This window comes from Aspergillus ochraceoroseus, assembly GCF_002846915.1.
Source record: "Aspergillus ochraceoroseus IBT 24754 chromosome Unknown P175scaffold_4, whole genome shotgun sequence".
Classification (NCBI taxonomy): Eukaryota; Fungi; Ascomycota; class Eurotiomycetes; order Eurotiales; family Aspergillaceae; genus Aspergillus; species Aspergillus ochraceoroseus.
The window spans coordinates 2,038,503-2,051,197 of NW_024468479.1; the positions used below are offsets into that span (position 1 = coordinate 2,038,503).

Here is a 12,695-nt window from a genome sequence, read left to right on the forward strand (position 1 = left end):
GTCTTTGACTTCTTCTTCTTCTTCTTCTCCTTCCTTCTTTCCCCTCCTCCACACATTCCAACTTCCTTCCCTTCTCCCTCCCCCCTCCTCCCCCCCCCCATCCCGACGTGCGAGTGCAGCCCACAGCTCAGTTCACTATGGCGAGCGAGGAGAATGACCAGGACCCTCCCAGACGCGATGTTCGCAACCACATCCTCTTTGAAATCGCAACAGAAGTTGCCAATCGAGTTGGAGGCATTTATTCTGTCCTCAAATCCAAAGCTCCGGTCACTACCGCCGAGTATGGCGAGAGGTATACCCTGATCGGCCCGTTGAATCGCAACTCGGCTGCGGTGGAGGTCGAGGAGCTGACCCCGTCCAACCCCCACCTCATTGCAACCATCAAGTCTATGAAGGATCGGGGAATTGACATGATCTACGGTCGCTGGCTCATTGAGGGTGCTCCTCGCGTTCTCCTCATCGACACGGGAACCGGGTACAAATATCTAGACGAATGGAAGGGAGACTTGTGGAATACTGCGGGGATTCCGTCCCCTGCCGCCGATACAGAAACCAATGAAGCCATTGTTTTTGGATACTTGGTGGCGTGGTTCTTGGGCGAGGTATGTTCTGCGCCTCCAACAATTGACCCCACGATTTCTCGCCTCTCCTTTGCGCCATGCTAACAGATACCCCCCCCCCCCCCCCCCAAAACACAGTTTATCGCCCATGAGCGCCGGCGCGCAGTGGTGGCGCATTTTCACGAGTGGCTCGCAGGAGTCGCGCTTTCCTTGACGAAAAAGAGACATATGGACGTCACCACCATTTTTACAACCCATGCTACCCTCCTTGGTCGCTATCTCTGTGCGGGATCGGTCGACTTTTACAATAACCTTCAGCACTTTGACGTAGATGCGGAGGCTGGGAAACGGGGTATCTACCACCGCTACTGCATTGAGCGAGCTGCTGCCCATTCCGCAGACGTGTTTACCACCGTCTCCCACATTACTGCATTTGAGAGCGAGCATCTGCTCAAGCGCAAGCCAGACGGCGTTCTGCCCAATGGCTTGAATGTGAAGAAGTTTTCTGCCGTGCATGAATTCCAAAATCTACATTCTCAGTCGAAGGAAAAGATCAATGACTTTGTCCGCGGACACTTCTATGGTCACAACGACTTCGATCTAGACAATACCCTTTATATGTTCACATCCGGTCGATATGAGTTCCGCAACAAGGGTGTCGATATGTTCATTGAAGGCTTGGCTCGTCTGAATCATCGACTTAAGACTAGCGGATCTAAGACAACCATTGTTGCATTCATCATCATGCCGGCCCAAACCTCCTCGCTTACTGTTGAGTCACTCAAGGGTCAGGCCGTCGTTAAGTCCCTGCGAGAAACAATTGAGATGATCGAGAAAGGAATTGGAAAGCGAATGTATGAACGCTGCCTTGCGTGGAAGGAAGGCGACAACATGCCGGATGAGAAGGACCTGATCACCAGCCAAGATCGTGTCCTTTTACGGCGCAGACTCTTCGCTATGAAGCGGCACGGTCTACCCCCCATTGTCACACACAACATGCTGAACGATTCCGATGACCCAATTTTGAACCAGATTCGTCGTGTTCAACTCTTTAATCAGTCGTCTGATCGTGTCAAAATTGTCTTCCACCCCGAATTCCTGAACTCATCCAACCCTGTACTACCATTGGACTACGATGACTTTGTTCGCGGCACTCACCTCGGGGTTTTCCCTTCGTATTACGAACCATGGGGCTATACTCCTGCCGAATGTACCGTCATGGGAGTCCCCAGTATCACCACCAACCTTTCTGGATTTGGATGCTATATGGAGGAGCTGATTGAAAACTCTTCCGACTATGGAATCTATATTGTGGACCGTCGAATGAAGGGTGTAGATGACTCGGTGAATCAACTGACTGATTTTATGTACAACTTTACCTTGAAGAGCCGACGACAACGGATCAATCAACGTAACCGCACCGAGCGTCTCAGTGATCTTCTGGACTGGAAACGCATGGGGTTGGAATACGTGAAGGCCCGACAGCTGGCTTTAAGAAGAGGTATGTATTGCCCCTAAACTTTGAGGCGTCTTTCGTTGTACTAACTAACCCCTTATAGCCTATCCAACTTCTTTCGACAACTCCGAAGACTACTACGATATCATTGGCGGAACAGAACAAAAGATATCGCGGCCTCTGTCTGCTCCTGGTTCTCCACGGGATCGCTCGGGAATGATGACACCAGGGGACTTTGCATCACTCCAGGAAGTCAAAGAGGGTCTTAGCACGGAAGACTACGTTGGTTGGCGACTCCCGTAAGTGTTATTTTTCCTCTCAATTGCCAGGGAAATAATAGCAACTAACCAGCATGCATTAGCACCAGCGAGGAAGATGACCCGGATGACCATTTCTTTCCCCTTACCCTCCGGACGAAAAAGTCCGATCGACCATCCTCTCCTCTAGATCAAATACCGGTGAACGGTGACGGTCACTGACCTGCAGATTTGGACGGAAATTCCCACCAGGATAACCTACCTCACTCTGAAACTTTCGAGCTTGTCCTTGAATTATTATTCCTTCTAGCATCTTCTGCATCGTTTTTGCCTGTCAATTCCTTTTCTTTTCTTTTCTGTTCTTTTCTGTCTTTTTTCTTGTGTGAACAATATTGCGATTGGAGACGACTTGGCCTGACTGCGTCCGGTGGAGGATCGCTCAAATGATGATTTGTGTGTTCGGCATATCCGTACATCTATTAATACTATTCTTCGTCTTTCTGCCACACGACCATTATTTAATGCAACCCTCTCCTTCATTTCTGGGACCTCATATCCTGATCCGAATACTTGGTGTCTACCTGTGCAAATGACTTGCATCTTCGGGATGCAAATTTTCACAGAACAGAGGCCAAGCACTTGGTGGGGAAGTAGTCAGGGACATGTAGAGACGGATCTGCGACTGGGAGATCTATAGGATTACCAAGGCCTGACATCGACTGATGGAACGGGCCTAGAGCCAATCCCAGAGCTCCCCAGGTGCTCACAGGCGCCTAAAGGAATGCAATGACTTCCGAAAATGATCCGGATTGCAGTCGTCCGGGTTGTTTCTGCGGGCCAAGTAGGTAGGATGACGCAGGTTCAATTGATCCGTAACGTGGGACTTAGTGAATAGGGTTCCCCAACTGGATCTCAGTCCAATAAAATCAGGGAAGAGTTCTCGTAGTGGCTCCGCTCCCAGTGATTCCGACGAGAAAAGAAGTGGCATCGCCAAACTTGCTCTGGGTGATAATAGACCGGAGTATGAGGAAGAATCCCGGATGGTGGGGGAGGAGGAGGGGGATGTTAAGCTCCACCTCGTGACTGGCGAGGTAATATTTATTGTCCTCTCATCCTCCTCTCTCCCTCTCTCTCTTTTGTTCCCTTCCTTATCCATCTCCATCCCCAACTCCAGCATCCAATCTACTACTCCTCTCCAATTAACTTTATCGATATCGATTTCCGGTACGGCCACAATGAGGCTACGCAGTCAGGAGCGATCAACCGCTGGGGTTCTTCCGCTATGGGTTCACACGGGTCAAGGTATCGTACAGATTATAATAAGAGTCACTGCTCGCGCATGACAGGTGTTCGACTTGAGTCGGCTGTGTTCTGGTTAGATATCAAGAGAAATCTAAACAGAGCACAGCAGGCCGGTTGTTCTGAGATTATACTGTCACAACTTGATCTAGATAATACTAGCGAAAGGACATGCGCTGCATTGATTGCTCCCCCCTTCCCCAATTTGTCTCAGAAGATAAGAGAGACCTCGTGTCTCTCATGCTGACAATCTACAGTCATTTAGTTGACCTGAACCTGTGCCAAGATGTCTACTGACAAGATTACTTTCCTCACCAACTGGTACGGATTGGTGGCATTTTTCTTCCCCTCTTTATCCTTTTGTAGAATCAATCCAAATGCTAAGTCGTGATGTGATTTTTCAAGGCACGCGACGCCCTACCACGCTCCCCTGTACCTCGCCCAAAGCAAGGGCTTCTTCAAGGAAGAAGGCCTGAAGGTTGCTCTGCTGGAGCCCAATGACCCGTCCGATGTCACTGAGATCATTGGCAGCGGCAAGGTCGACATGGGCTTCAAGGCCATGATCCATACACTTGCGGTTTGTTCTACTCCTGTTCCTTATCGACTGAAAGCTGCTAACTCTGCACAGGCCAAAGCTCGTAACTTCCCCGTGACCTCAATTGGCTCTCTTCTCGATGAGCCTTTCACTGGGGTGGTATACCTCAAGGACAGCGGAATCACCGAGGACTTCCGCACCTTGAAGGGTAAAAGAATCGGCTATGTTGGGGAGTTTGGAAAGGTTTGCCTCTCTTTATCTTCCGTGCTTACTCGATGCTTACTCGACGCGAAAGATTCAAATCGACGAACTCACCAAGTACTACGGCATGACTGCAGACGACTACACCGCTGTCCGCTGCGGCATGAACGTTACTAAAGCAATCATCAACGGTACTATCGACGCCGGCATCGGCCTCGAAAACGTGCAAATGGTTGAGCTGGCCGAATGGCTTGCGACCCAGAACCGCCCCCGCAGCGACGTCCAAATGCTCCGCATCGACCAGCTTGCCGAACTAGGCTGCTGCTGCTTCTGCTCCATTTTGTATATCGCCAATGACGCCTTCCTGGCCGCTAACCCAGAGAAAGTACGCAAGTTCATGCGCGCCGTGAAACGGGCAACGGACTATGTTCTCGCGAGCCCGAAAGCAGCTTATGAGGAATTCATCGATATGAAGCCAATCATGGGTACACCCGTGAACCAGAAGATCTTCGAGCGTTCTTTCGCTTATTTCAGTCGCGACTTGAAGAATGTACAGCGTGACTGGGCGAAGGTTACCAATTATGGAAAGCGCCTGGACATCCTGGATGCCGGGTTCGTCCCCAACTATACGAACGAGTATCTTTCCTGGCCGTTGGATGGGGACTCGGCTGATCCATTGGGTGATCAGAAGCGCATGGCGGTGTTGCAGGAGAAGGTTGCGGTCGAAGGTGGGTTCAGACGGTTGGAAGTCGTTGCAGCTGCTCCTGCTTAAAAAAAAGAAGCTCTTGCCTAAGTTGAGTTTTCTTTTTTACTTGTGATTTTGTGGTCTTTGTCCTATCGCTCATTGGGAGAGATCTTGCTCTCATTTTACTGGGGAAGAACCGATCTTCCAAGCTCAATGTAGCTTGCTAGACCACGTAGCTATTTGCATTCCTTATCAGACACCGGTAGCAATTGAGGACCATTTATCTCAAACTATATTCGTATTTTCATTATCATCCACACATGTGTAGTTGCAGTCGTACCTGTATTCACACTAGACAAGATTAATCATTATCACTACTATGCTACACTACTGTAACATACATACATATATATCTATCTATAATAGGCTAAAAGTACAAATAAAAACCATACTCTGTATAGAAATCGTTCAGCTCATAATCCTAATCCTCTTTTTTCACAGTTCCATCCCCAAGCTGCGGACTTCCATTCGCACTCGCACTCGCACTCGCATACCCTGGATCCACGGACCCAGGACGCGGCGATAACCGGGGATTCCCTAATAACGAGAACTCAATATCACTGCCATCACTGTCGCTGTCACTCTCGGTATCATCGGCATGTCCTCTCTCCTCGTCCTCCTCGGGGCCGTCGATGGCCTTCCAGCCGCCGCCGCCGCCGCCGCGTCGGCGCGCGGCACGTTGAGCGCGGCACCGTCTAAAGGTTCGTATAGAGCCAGCAAAAATAAAGGCGCTGATGAAACCGAATATGAAGAAGAGAGTGGAGCGTAGAGCGATATGGCGACCGCCGTTCATGTCCTTGTGGTTCTCCTCGTGGTCAGTATAAAATTTACCGGGAGCAGCGATGTGAGTGAGATTCGATGTCACGAGCTCACTGGACGTCGGGTCCCATGGTAATGTAGCTGTTGTACCTAGGATGAACCCTGCAGCGTTTACGGCCTTGACACGCAAGAAAGCCTGTGTCGTATGCGGGGGGATGGAGATTATAGTCTCGAATCCAGTTTTCGGGAGCGCAGTCAGAAACTCAAAGTGATCAGAGGGTTCGTTGTTCTTGGTAGGAACTGCAGCATTCGCGCCCTCCAGAACCCATGTTGTGACTTCGGTCGCGCCATTCCAGCTCACGGCGGCTTCGTAGCCATGGATCTCGAAGTCCGGGGTTGTACGTGGGTATCCGGTCCAGGAGCGCTTCGCGATGCGATATGACGCGAGACTCCCGGTTCCGAAGCTGGACTGGGGCCCAAAGTGGACGTGGCAGAGTTCCTTACCGTCGATGGTGAATTCAGTCCAGGCAGCGTTGAGGCCGTAGCCAACGAAGACGTGTCCGCTGTCAAGGAGTTGGAGGGAACCTTGGGTTTGCGGGGTGACGGCGTGGTGGGAGTTCCAATATTCGTGGCGGATTTTGACGGTCATTTTGGTTTGGTCAATGTCGAGGTAGAGGCCACGGCTGCTGTGTTTGATTGGATGCTTGTCGCGTGCGACATTGTCAAAGACGGTGATGGCGGCATCATTGTCTTGGAATCGGGCGTGGTGCTGCCAGGTGAAGTTTGACGCGGCGCCATCAGAGAGATCCTTGAAATTGCTGTGGCTGCCTCCGAGTCTCCAGATGATATCGCCTGTATGTCCGTCAATGTAGGTGAGATGATCGGTGTAGAGCGCAGAGATCAAAAAGTTGCCTTCGGCGTCTTTGTCGACACTATTGATATGGAAGAAATCCCACGGATGGTCGTAAGAGTCGCCGACGCTGTCGCGAGTTTGCGTGAATTCGGTCAAATCAAAATGCTCCGATGCGTGCCACTCAAATAGTAGTTCCCCGGTTTCAATGTCTACTTCCACAAAAGTACCGTCCCAAATCCAGCCCCTCTTAGGGCCACCGACGGGTCGGAGATCAGCTGAGATAATGTCATAGACTGTGAAGACGGCTGTCCCATTGCGGGTAATGTGAAACTCATGAAGGTCTGCCGGAAGACCGTTCGGACCGCGGATCTTGTACGCTTCGTTGTATGATGAATCTAGCTTTAATAAAAATTAGAGCGCTTGTTTTTGGCTACGGCGGGAACAAAAACCATACCATATAATATGTTCCATCACCATGTCCCCCTAGAGTGTCATCACCCGCCCAGAATGTGAGATAGTCCTCTCCCTGGTATGCGTACACATCTAGATTATAGATTTGCCCATAATGCTTGGTCCATACGAGGTGCCCATTTTGATCAAGGATCGTCGGGCCCGGAGTTACCACACTTTCTCCTCGGAGAGCAATTAGGATGTACTGGCCATCATCACACTTGGAACTCTGCTCAATAAAATTTACAGAAGGACCGAGAATCGGGGTTGAACGGTAATTTTCTGTCGGCCATGATCCGAAGTCACCGTTATCGTAGGCCTTGGACTGTTGATAGGGGCCGTTATCCGCGCGAACAGCGTTGAGAAAAATTGCGAGAGCGAGAAACAGACGATCCCACATCTTTGACAACGGGTTCACGACTTCTGTTGTAGCATTTAGTGGAAACGAGAAGCGAAGCAAGTCACGAACTCATCATATCGCAAGAAGACGAAGGAGGAAATCTGGCAGGGGAAAAGAAGAAAAAGGAAAAAGGGCTGGACACATGCCTAGAAAAAAGGTTGCCAGAACCCCCATATAATGCCTCCTGCATAGTATTTTTAGGCGTAGCGTGGAGGGTACGCGGGTGTTGACGACAGAGATCCACAGGGATTCGAGACTGGTCGGCAAGCTGCTTCCAGGAGGTCAAATGCTCACGAGCGATCTTCTCCAGAATTGCTGCAACTGACGGATCATCATACATTTGACTGTCATTGGTGAAGCTTTTATTGCGATTTCAAGGAAGCACGCTATTGTGACCTGTCATTCTTCCCTTGCGGACCTTGGGCTTGGACAGGATCCCAAATGTGTGGGGGGGGGGGTGGGCGCTCCTGATCTTCAAGGCGGCTGGCTGTTGTCCGCTCCGTCTCCAGCCTTCTAGTTAGAGCTGCCTGCTTACTCGGGAGTAGTGAGTCCGCAGGTTGGCCCTTAGAGTATTCGGATCGGACAGACCGTCGCTGAGGATTCGAAGAGGATGACTCTCACAGGCTAATCATTCGAGTCCATCCCTGCGTGCCGGGATCCACCTCTGGTTCTTGTTTTTTTTGATGGATAAATAGAAACACTGAATGAGAAAGTCAGGAGATGAAGTTTTAGAGATGAAGTTTTAGAGATGCCCAAGGAGGTGGTGCACGTGTCTTGCTGCCCTGTTGGGATTCCACAACATCATCCTATGGCTCTGTCTTCATTCTTCACACATTTGAGAGCTTTTAATGAGCTTTTTAGAGAAAATATTGGCAAGTCCATGGCGGAAATTAATAACTAACACGAGATTAACTAACTAACTAGCGAATTTTCAAGTGTGTCATCACAATCGACATTAGTCCAATCGTACGGAGTATTCTACAAAGCAAGTCGTCACGACGGGGGGTTGCAAAATAAAGATAAAAATGGTATTAACTGGATGAAAGAAGAGTCTTTCCCCTCTCAAAAGATCTCACACGATTGCCTATAAAATAGAATAACTTGGGGCCTAGGGGCAAGATCCGAGATTCGCGCCTACGTCTACGAGGGACCTAACCGGACGAACACGGTACGATTTACCTTCCCCTCTGCCATCACAAATCGGATCGTCGTGGCCGGTTGTTGGGTAGAATGGAAGTAAATCCGGAATTAATCAACACAGAGAATCAGGAACACAACGTTCTAATATGTACTAATTAAGATATATGTAGTAAATGGCTTTTGTTTCCATCCGGTGGACCCTTCGTAGAGGAACCATATATTCTTTTGGGGCTTCGCAGGTTGTCGCTTATTTGGAGCGCTTGTAGATCTTGCCCAGGAAAGCCTCAAAGACCTCCTTCTTCAGTCCACCCGTCTCATCGACGGCGGCAATCTTACCCCTGAGTTCGCCAACAATCTTTTCCTCGTACTCCTTGTAAACGGTCTCCAGGTCCAGGTCCCTGAAGAGCTGCTTGACCTTGGCCTCCTGCTCACTGTCTTTGCGGCCGTAGGCACCATCCAACAGCTTTCGCTGCTCGGCAGTGCATCGCTGCAGAGCCTGGTTCACGAGCCAAGAGCATTTGTTGTCCTGGATATCGGTTCCGATCTTGCCAATGACTTCGGGGTCACCGTAAGCATCGAGGTAGTCGTCCTGAACCTGGAAGTACTGGCCCAGAGGAATCAGGATGTCGTGGGCTTGTTGAAGGTTCTCCGGGGTAGCAAGCTGGAGGTAGTGGAGAGCCAGGGCTACGGGCAAGTAGAAGCTGTAGTAAGCGGTCTTGTATGTGACGATGAACATGTACTTCTCCATGGAGAAATTGTCCAGGTTGACCTTGTCCTCGGGGGCGGTGATCAGGTCGCACAACTGGCCCAGCTCGGTTTGCCAGGTGGTCTCGTGGAAGAGCTCAATGAAGTCAACGTAGGCGGGGTGGGACCGGAAGTGCTTCTTCAAGATAATATAGATACCGGACTCGAGCAGGAAAGCGTCATTGATAGCGATAAAGCCAACCCCCTCGTGGCGGTACCAGCATGGCAGACCACGGCGGGTAATTGAGCCGTCCATCAAATCATCGCTCACCAAGAAAAACGCTTGGAGCAATTCCGTGAGCCATCCCAAGGTGCTGAGGTCCTTGAACTGCTCATCAGTGAGAGGCTTTTGCAGCAGGGCGAGAGCCGTGTCGGGGACGGAGAGACCGCGGTTCAGTTTTCCACCGGGGACGTTGGTGTTGATGGACTATTTTTTTGAAGAGCGCCGCAAATTAGTCCTTTTCGAGAGCCATTTCCAGGAGCGACTTTGAGGAAATTACCTTCTCGAACCATTCCAGCGCATTCTGGGGCAGATTGTACTTCTTCGCATGGTCCAGCATATCCTGGGCCAAGGAGGGGAAAATGGCCTCAAAGGAGGCACGACTTGTCGCAGGCATTGGGGAGATTGCGATTGAAGACACGAGGAATTGAAGTAACTAAGGATAATAACCCACAGAGAAGGGATGAAGAAGACTAGACAAATGAGAAAAAGGGGAAAAGGATAACTTCTCCTATACCAACAACTTCTCACAATGGGCGGATTTACTCTTTGGTCTTTGCCCCGCGGTTTGCACTGTTTGTCTGTATCCTCCGTCGCGTCGCCCAAACAGGAAGTTCCACAGCTTTTGCCTACATAGCGGTATTGGGACCTGCTCGACATTCTGTTTTTCATTGGCATTCCCCCTTGATTCGTCGGGGCTGGTGGAAGCACTTTGTAAAACAGCCTGAACGTGAATCAATCCATTTCTTTCGCGTTAAGCGCACCATGGCAGCCGGATTCACGGAAGAGAATATCACGGAGCTCAAGTATCGACTCGAAGATGCAGCTATAAAATGCTCCGAACGATGTCTTTATCAGTCAGCCAAATGGTATAACATCCCTAATTAAGGGTATTGTATTGATCTTCTGTCGAATGTGTTCTGATTTGAGACCTGTGTATTAGGGCTGCTGAGATGCTCAATGCAATCCTCCAAATCGATCACTACGATACAGATCCCGACTCCCCCATGGAGCTTGCAGATGCTCCTCCAACTACTCAAAATCCCTACCTGCGAACGCAAGACCCCCTCGAAGTGTCTCTCGAATCCCAGGAAGCTTATAAATATCTCCTCGCCAAATCATACTTCGACACTCGCGAGTATGACCGATGCGCCGCTGTCTTTCTTCCTCCCACCATACCTCCAGTCCCGCTTTCTACTTCGTCGCCGAATCCCAAGCCTAGACCTTCTCTGACACCACAGAAAGGAAAGTCTAAGGCGTCTCCGTATACTGGAGTGAAGGATAACGGCGACACGAGAAACCCATACCCAAAGCTCAGTCAGAAGTCGCTGTTCCTTGCATTGTATGCCAAGTATCTCGCCGGAGAGAAGCGAAAGGATGAGGAGACCGAAATGGTGCTGGGGCCAGCGGATGGCGGTGCAACAGTCAATCGGGAGCTTCCAGATTTGGCGCGCGGTTTAGAAGGGTGGTTTACAGAGCGTCGGGAGAAGGGGCTCGAAGATCGCAATCACGGATGGCTTGAATATCTTTACGCCGTCATCCTTCTGAAAGGCAGAAACGAGGCAGAAGCAAAGAAGTGGCTAATAAGGAGTGTACATTTGAATCCATTCCACTGGGGTTCCTGGCAAGAGTTGAACGACCTGCTGGCAAGCACCGAGGATGTATGTGATGCGGAATCCCTCCCTCCTTTCTTGGGGCCCTGCTAACCATTGTGCAGTTGAAACAAGTGGTCGACCTTCTCCCCCAGAATATCATGACTCTCATTTTCCATGTCCATTGCAGCCAGGAGCTGTACCAGGCGACCGAAGACACATATCAAGCACTCTCAGAACTCGAAACCATCTTTCCCACCAGCGCATTTCTCAAGACGCAAAGAGCCCTGCTTTACTATCATTCAAAGGGTAGGCTACCATCCCGCTCCGACGTCCCGATAACCCGCTAATTTCCATGCCCAGATTTTGAAGAAGCATCCCACATATTTACCGACATCCTGATCACTTCGCCTCACCGTCTCGATAGTTTGGATCATTACTCGAATATCTTGTACGTCATGGGCGCTCGACCGCAGCTGGCATTCGTAGCGCAAGTTGCTACAGCCACGGACAAGTTCCGTCCCGAGACATGCTGTGTAGTGGGAAATTATTACTCCCTCAAGTCCGAGCATGAAAAGGCGGTGATGTATTTCCGAAGGGCTCTAACATTGGACCGCAATTTCCTCTCCGCCTGGACTCTCATGGGTCACGAGTATATCGAGATGAAGAACACGCACGCCGCTATCGAATCTTACCGTCGGGCTGTGGACGTCAACCGCAAGGACTATCGCGCTTGGTACGGCTTGGGGCAGGCTTACGAGGTGCTCGACATGTCCTTCTACGCCTTGTTTTATTATCAACGAGCTGCGGCCCTGCGGCCCTACGACCCTAAAATGTGGCAGGCGGTTGGATCTTGCTACGCCAAAATGGGTCGTATTGAGCACAGTATCAAAGCTCTCAAGCGAGCCTTAGTGGCAGGATCGTATTATGCGGAAGACCCGTCGCAAACTACTGGACCTGGCAGGAAGATTCTTGACCCCGAGACTCTCCACCAAATCGCAACCCTCTACGAACGCCTTGGTGATGAGGAGGAAACGGCAGCGTTCATGGAACTCACACTACAGCAAGAGACTGGTCAACCGAATGCAGATGAGGAGTCTGTATCGTCGGAGAATGAGAATGACGATGATCAGTCTGGAACCGAAACGCATCGTAGCTCGCGACGGAAGCGGCCGTCGTCCACGTTGCATGACGACGACGAAGACACATGGCACGGCACCGGCGTCACAGCGACTACTTCAAAGGCCCGATTATGGCTTGCTCGGTGGTCTTTGCGAAACGGTGATCTCGAGCGTGCAGATCAGCTCGCAGGAGAATTGTGTCAAGATGGTGTAGAGGTGGAGGAGGCGAAAGCATTAATGCGAGATGTTCGAGCTCGAAGAGAAGTGGGAGAATGATCCTGCGGCGCCTTGTATTCTGACTTTCTAGTGTCTTTTTTGTTTTTTTTTTTTTTCTTTTCTCATCCGAACCTTTCCGGGGCTAGC

At 50.4% G+C, this 12,695-nt stretch overlaps 5 protein-coding genes across 5 annotated transcripts; 3 read left to right on the forward strand and 2 right to left on the reverse strand.

Moving 5' to 3' along the window:
* Positions 1 to 137: 137 nt before the first annotated feature.
* On the forward strand, positions 138 to 2,495 carry P175DRAFT_0509623 (glycogen [starch] synthase; the record flags this gene model as incomplete). Its single annotated transcript, XM_040898440.1, has 4 exons — positions 138 to 602; positions 699 to 2,061; positions 2,120 to 2,315; positions 2,378 to 2,495. 4 exons carry the CDS (start codon positions 138 to 140, stop codon positions 2,493 to 2,495), a joined length of 2,142 nt encoding a protein of 713 aa, XP_040752534.1.
* Positions 2,496 to 4,092: 1,597 nt separating this feature from the next.
* On the forward strand, positions 4,093 to 5,325 carry P175DRAFT_0501792 (uncharacterized protein). Its single transcript, XM_040897244.1, has 3 exons — positions 4,093 to 4,149; positions 4,201 to 4,350; positions 4,403 to 5,325. The coding sequence occupies exons 1-3, from the start codon at positions 4,117 to 4,119 to the stop codon at positions 5,078 to 5,080; spliced, it is 861 nt and encodes a 286-aa protein (XP_040752535.1). The 5' UTR covers positions 4,093 to 4,116; the 3' UTR covers positions 5,081 to 5,325.
* A 149-nt stretch (positions 5,326 to 5,474) lies between these two features.
* On the reverse strand, positions 5,475 to 7,515 carry P175DRAFT_0516718 (arylsulfotransferase family protein; the record flags this gene model as incomplete). Its single annotated transcript, XM_040898922.1, has 3 exons — positions 5,475 to 5,858; positions 5,919 to 7,064; positions 7,120 to 7,515. 3 exons carry the CDS (start codon positions 7,513 to 7,515, stop codon positions 5,475 to 5,477), a joined length of 1,926 nt encoding a protein of 641 aa, XP_040752536.1.
* Positions 7,516 to 8,902: 1,387 nt separating this feature from the next.
* Positions 8,903 to 10,016, reverse strand: erg20 (bifunctional (2E,6E)-farnesyl diphosphate synthase/dimethylallyltranstransferase; the record flags this gene model as incomplete). The annotated part of the gene is made up of 2 exons (XM_040898441.1): positions 8,903 to 9,826; positions 9,900 to 10,016. 2 exons carry the CDS (start codon positions 10,014 to 10,016, stop codon positions 8,903 to 8,905), a joined length of 1,041 nt encoding a protein of 346 aa, XP_040752537.1.
* Positions 10,017 to 10,283: 267 nt separating this feature from the next.
* Positions 10,284 to 12,686, forward strand: P175DRAFT_0479913 (anaphase promoting complex subunit CDC23). Its single transcript, XM_040895409.1, has 4 exons — positions 10,284 to 10,488; positions 10,563 to 11,280; positions 11,337 to 11,520; positions 11,575 to 12,686. The coding sequence occupies exons 1-4, from the start codon at positions 10,385 to 10,387 to the stop codon at positions 12,606 to 12,608; spliced, it is 2,040 nt and encodes a 679-aa protein (XP_040752538.1). The 5' UTR covers positions 10,284 to 10,384; the 3' UTR covers positions 12,609 to 12,686.
* The last annotated feature ends 9 nt before the right edge of the window (positions 12,687 to 12,695 follow it).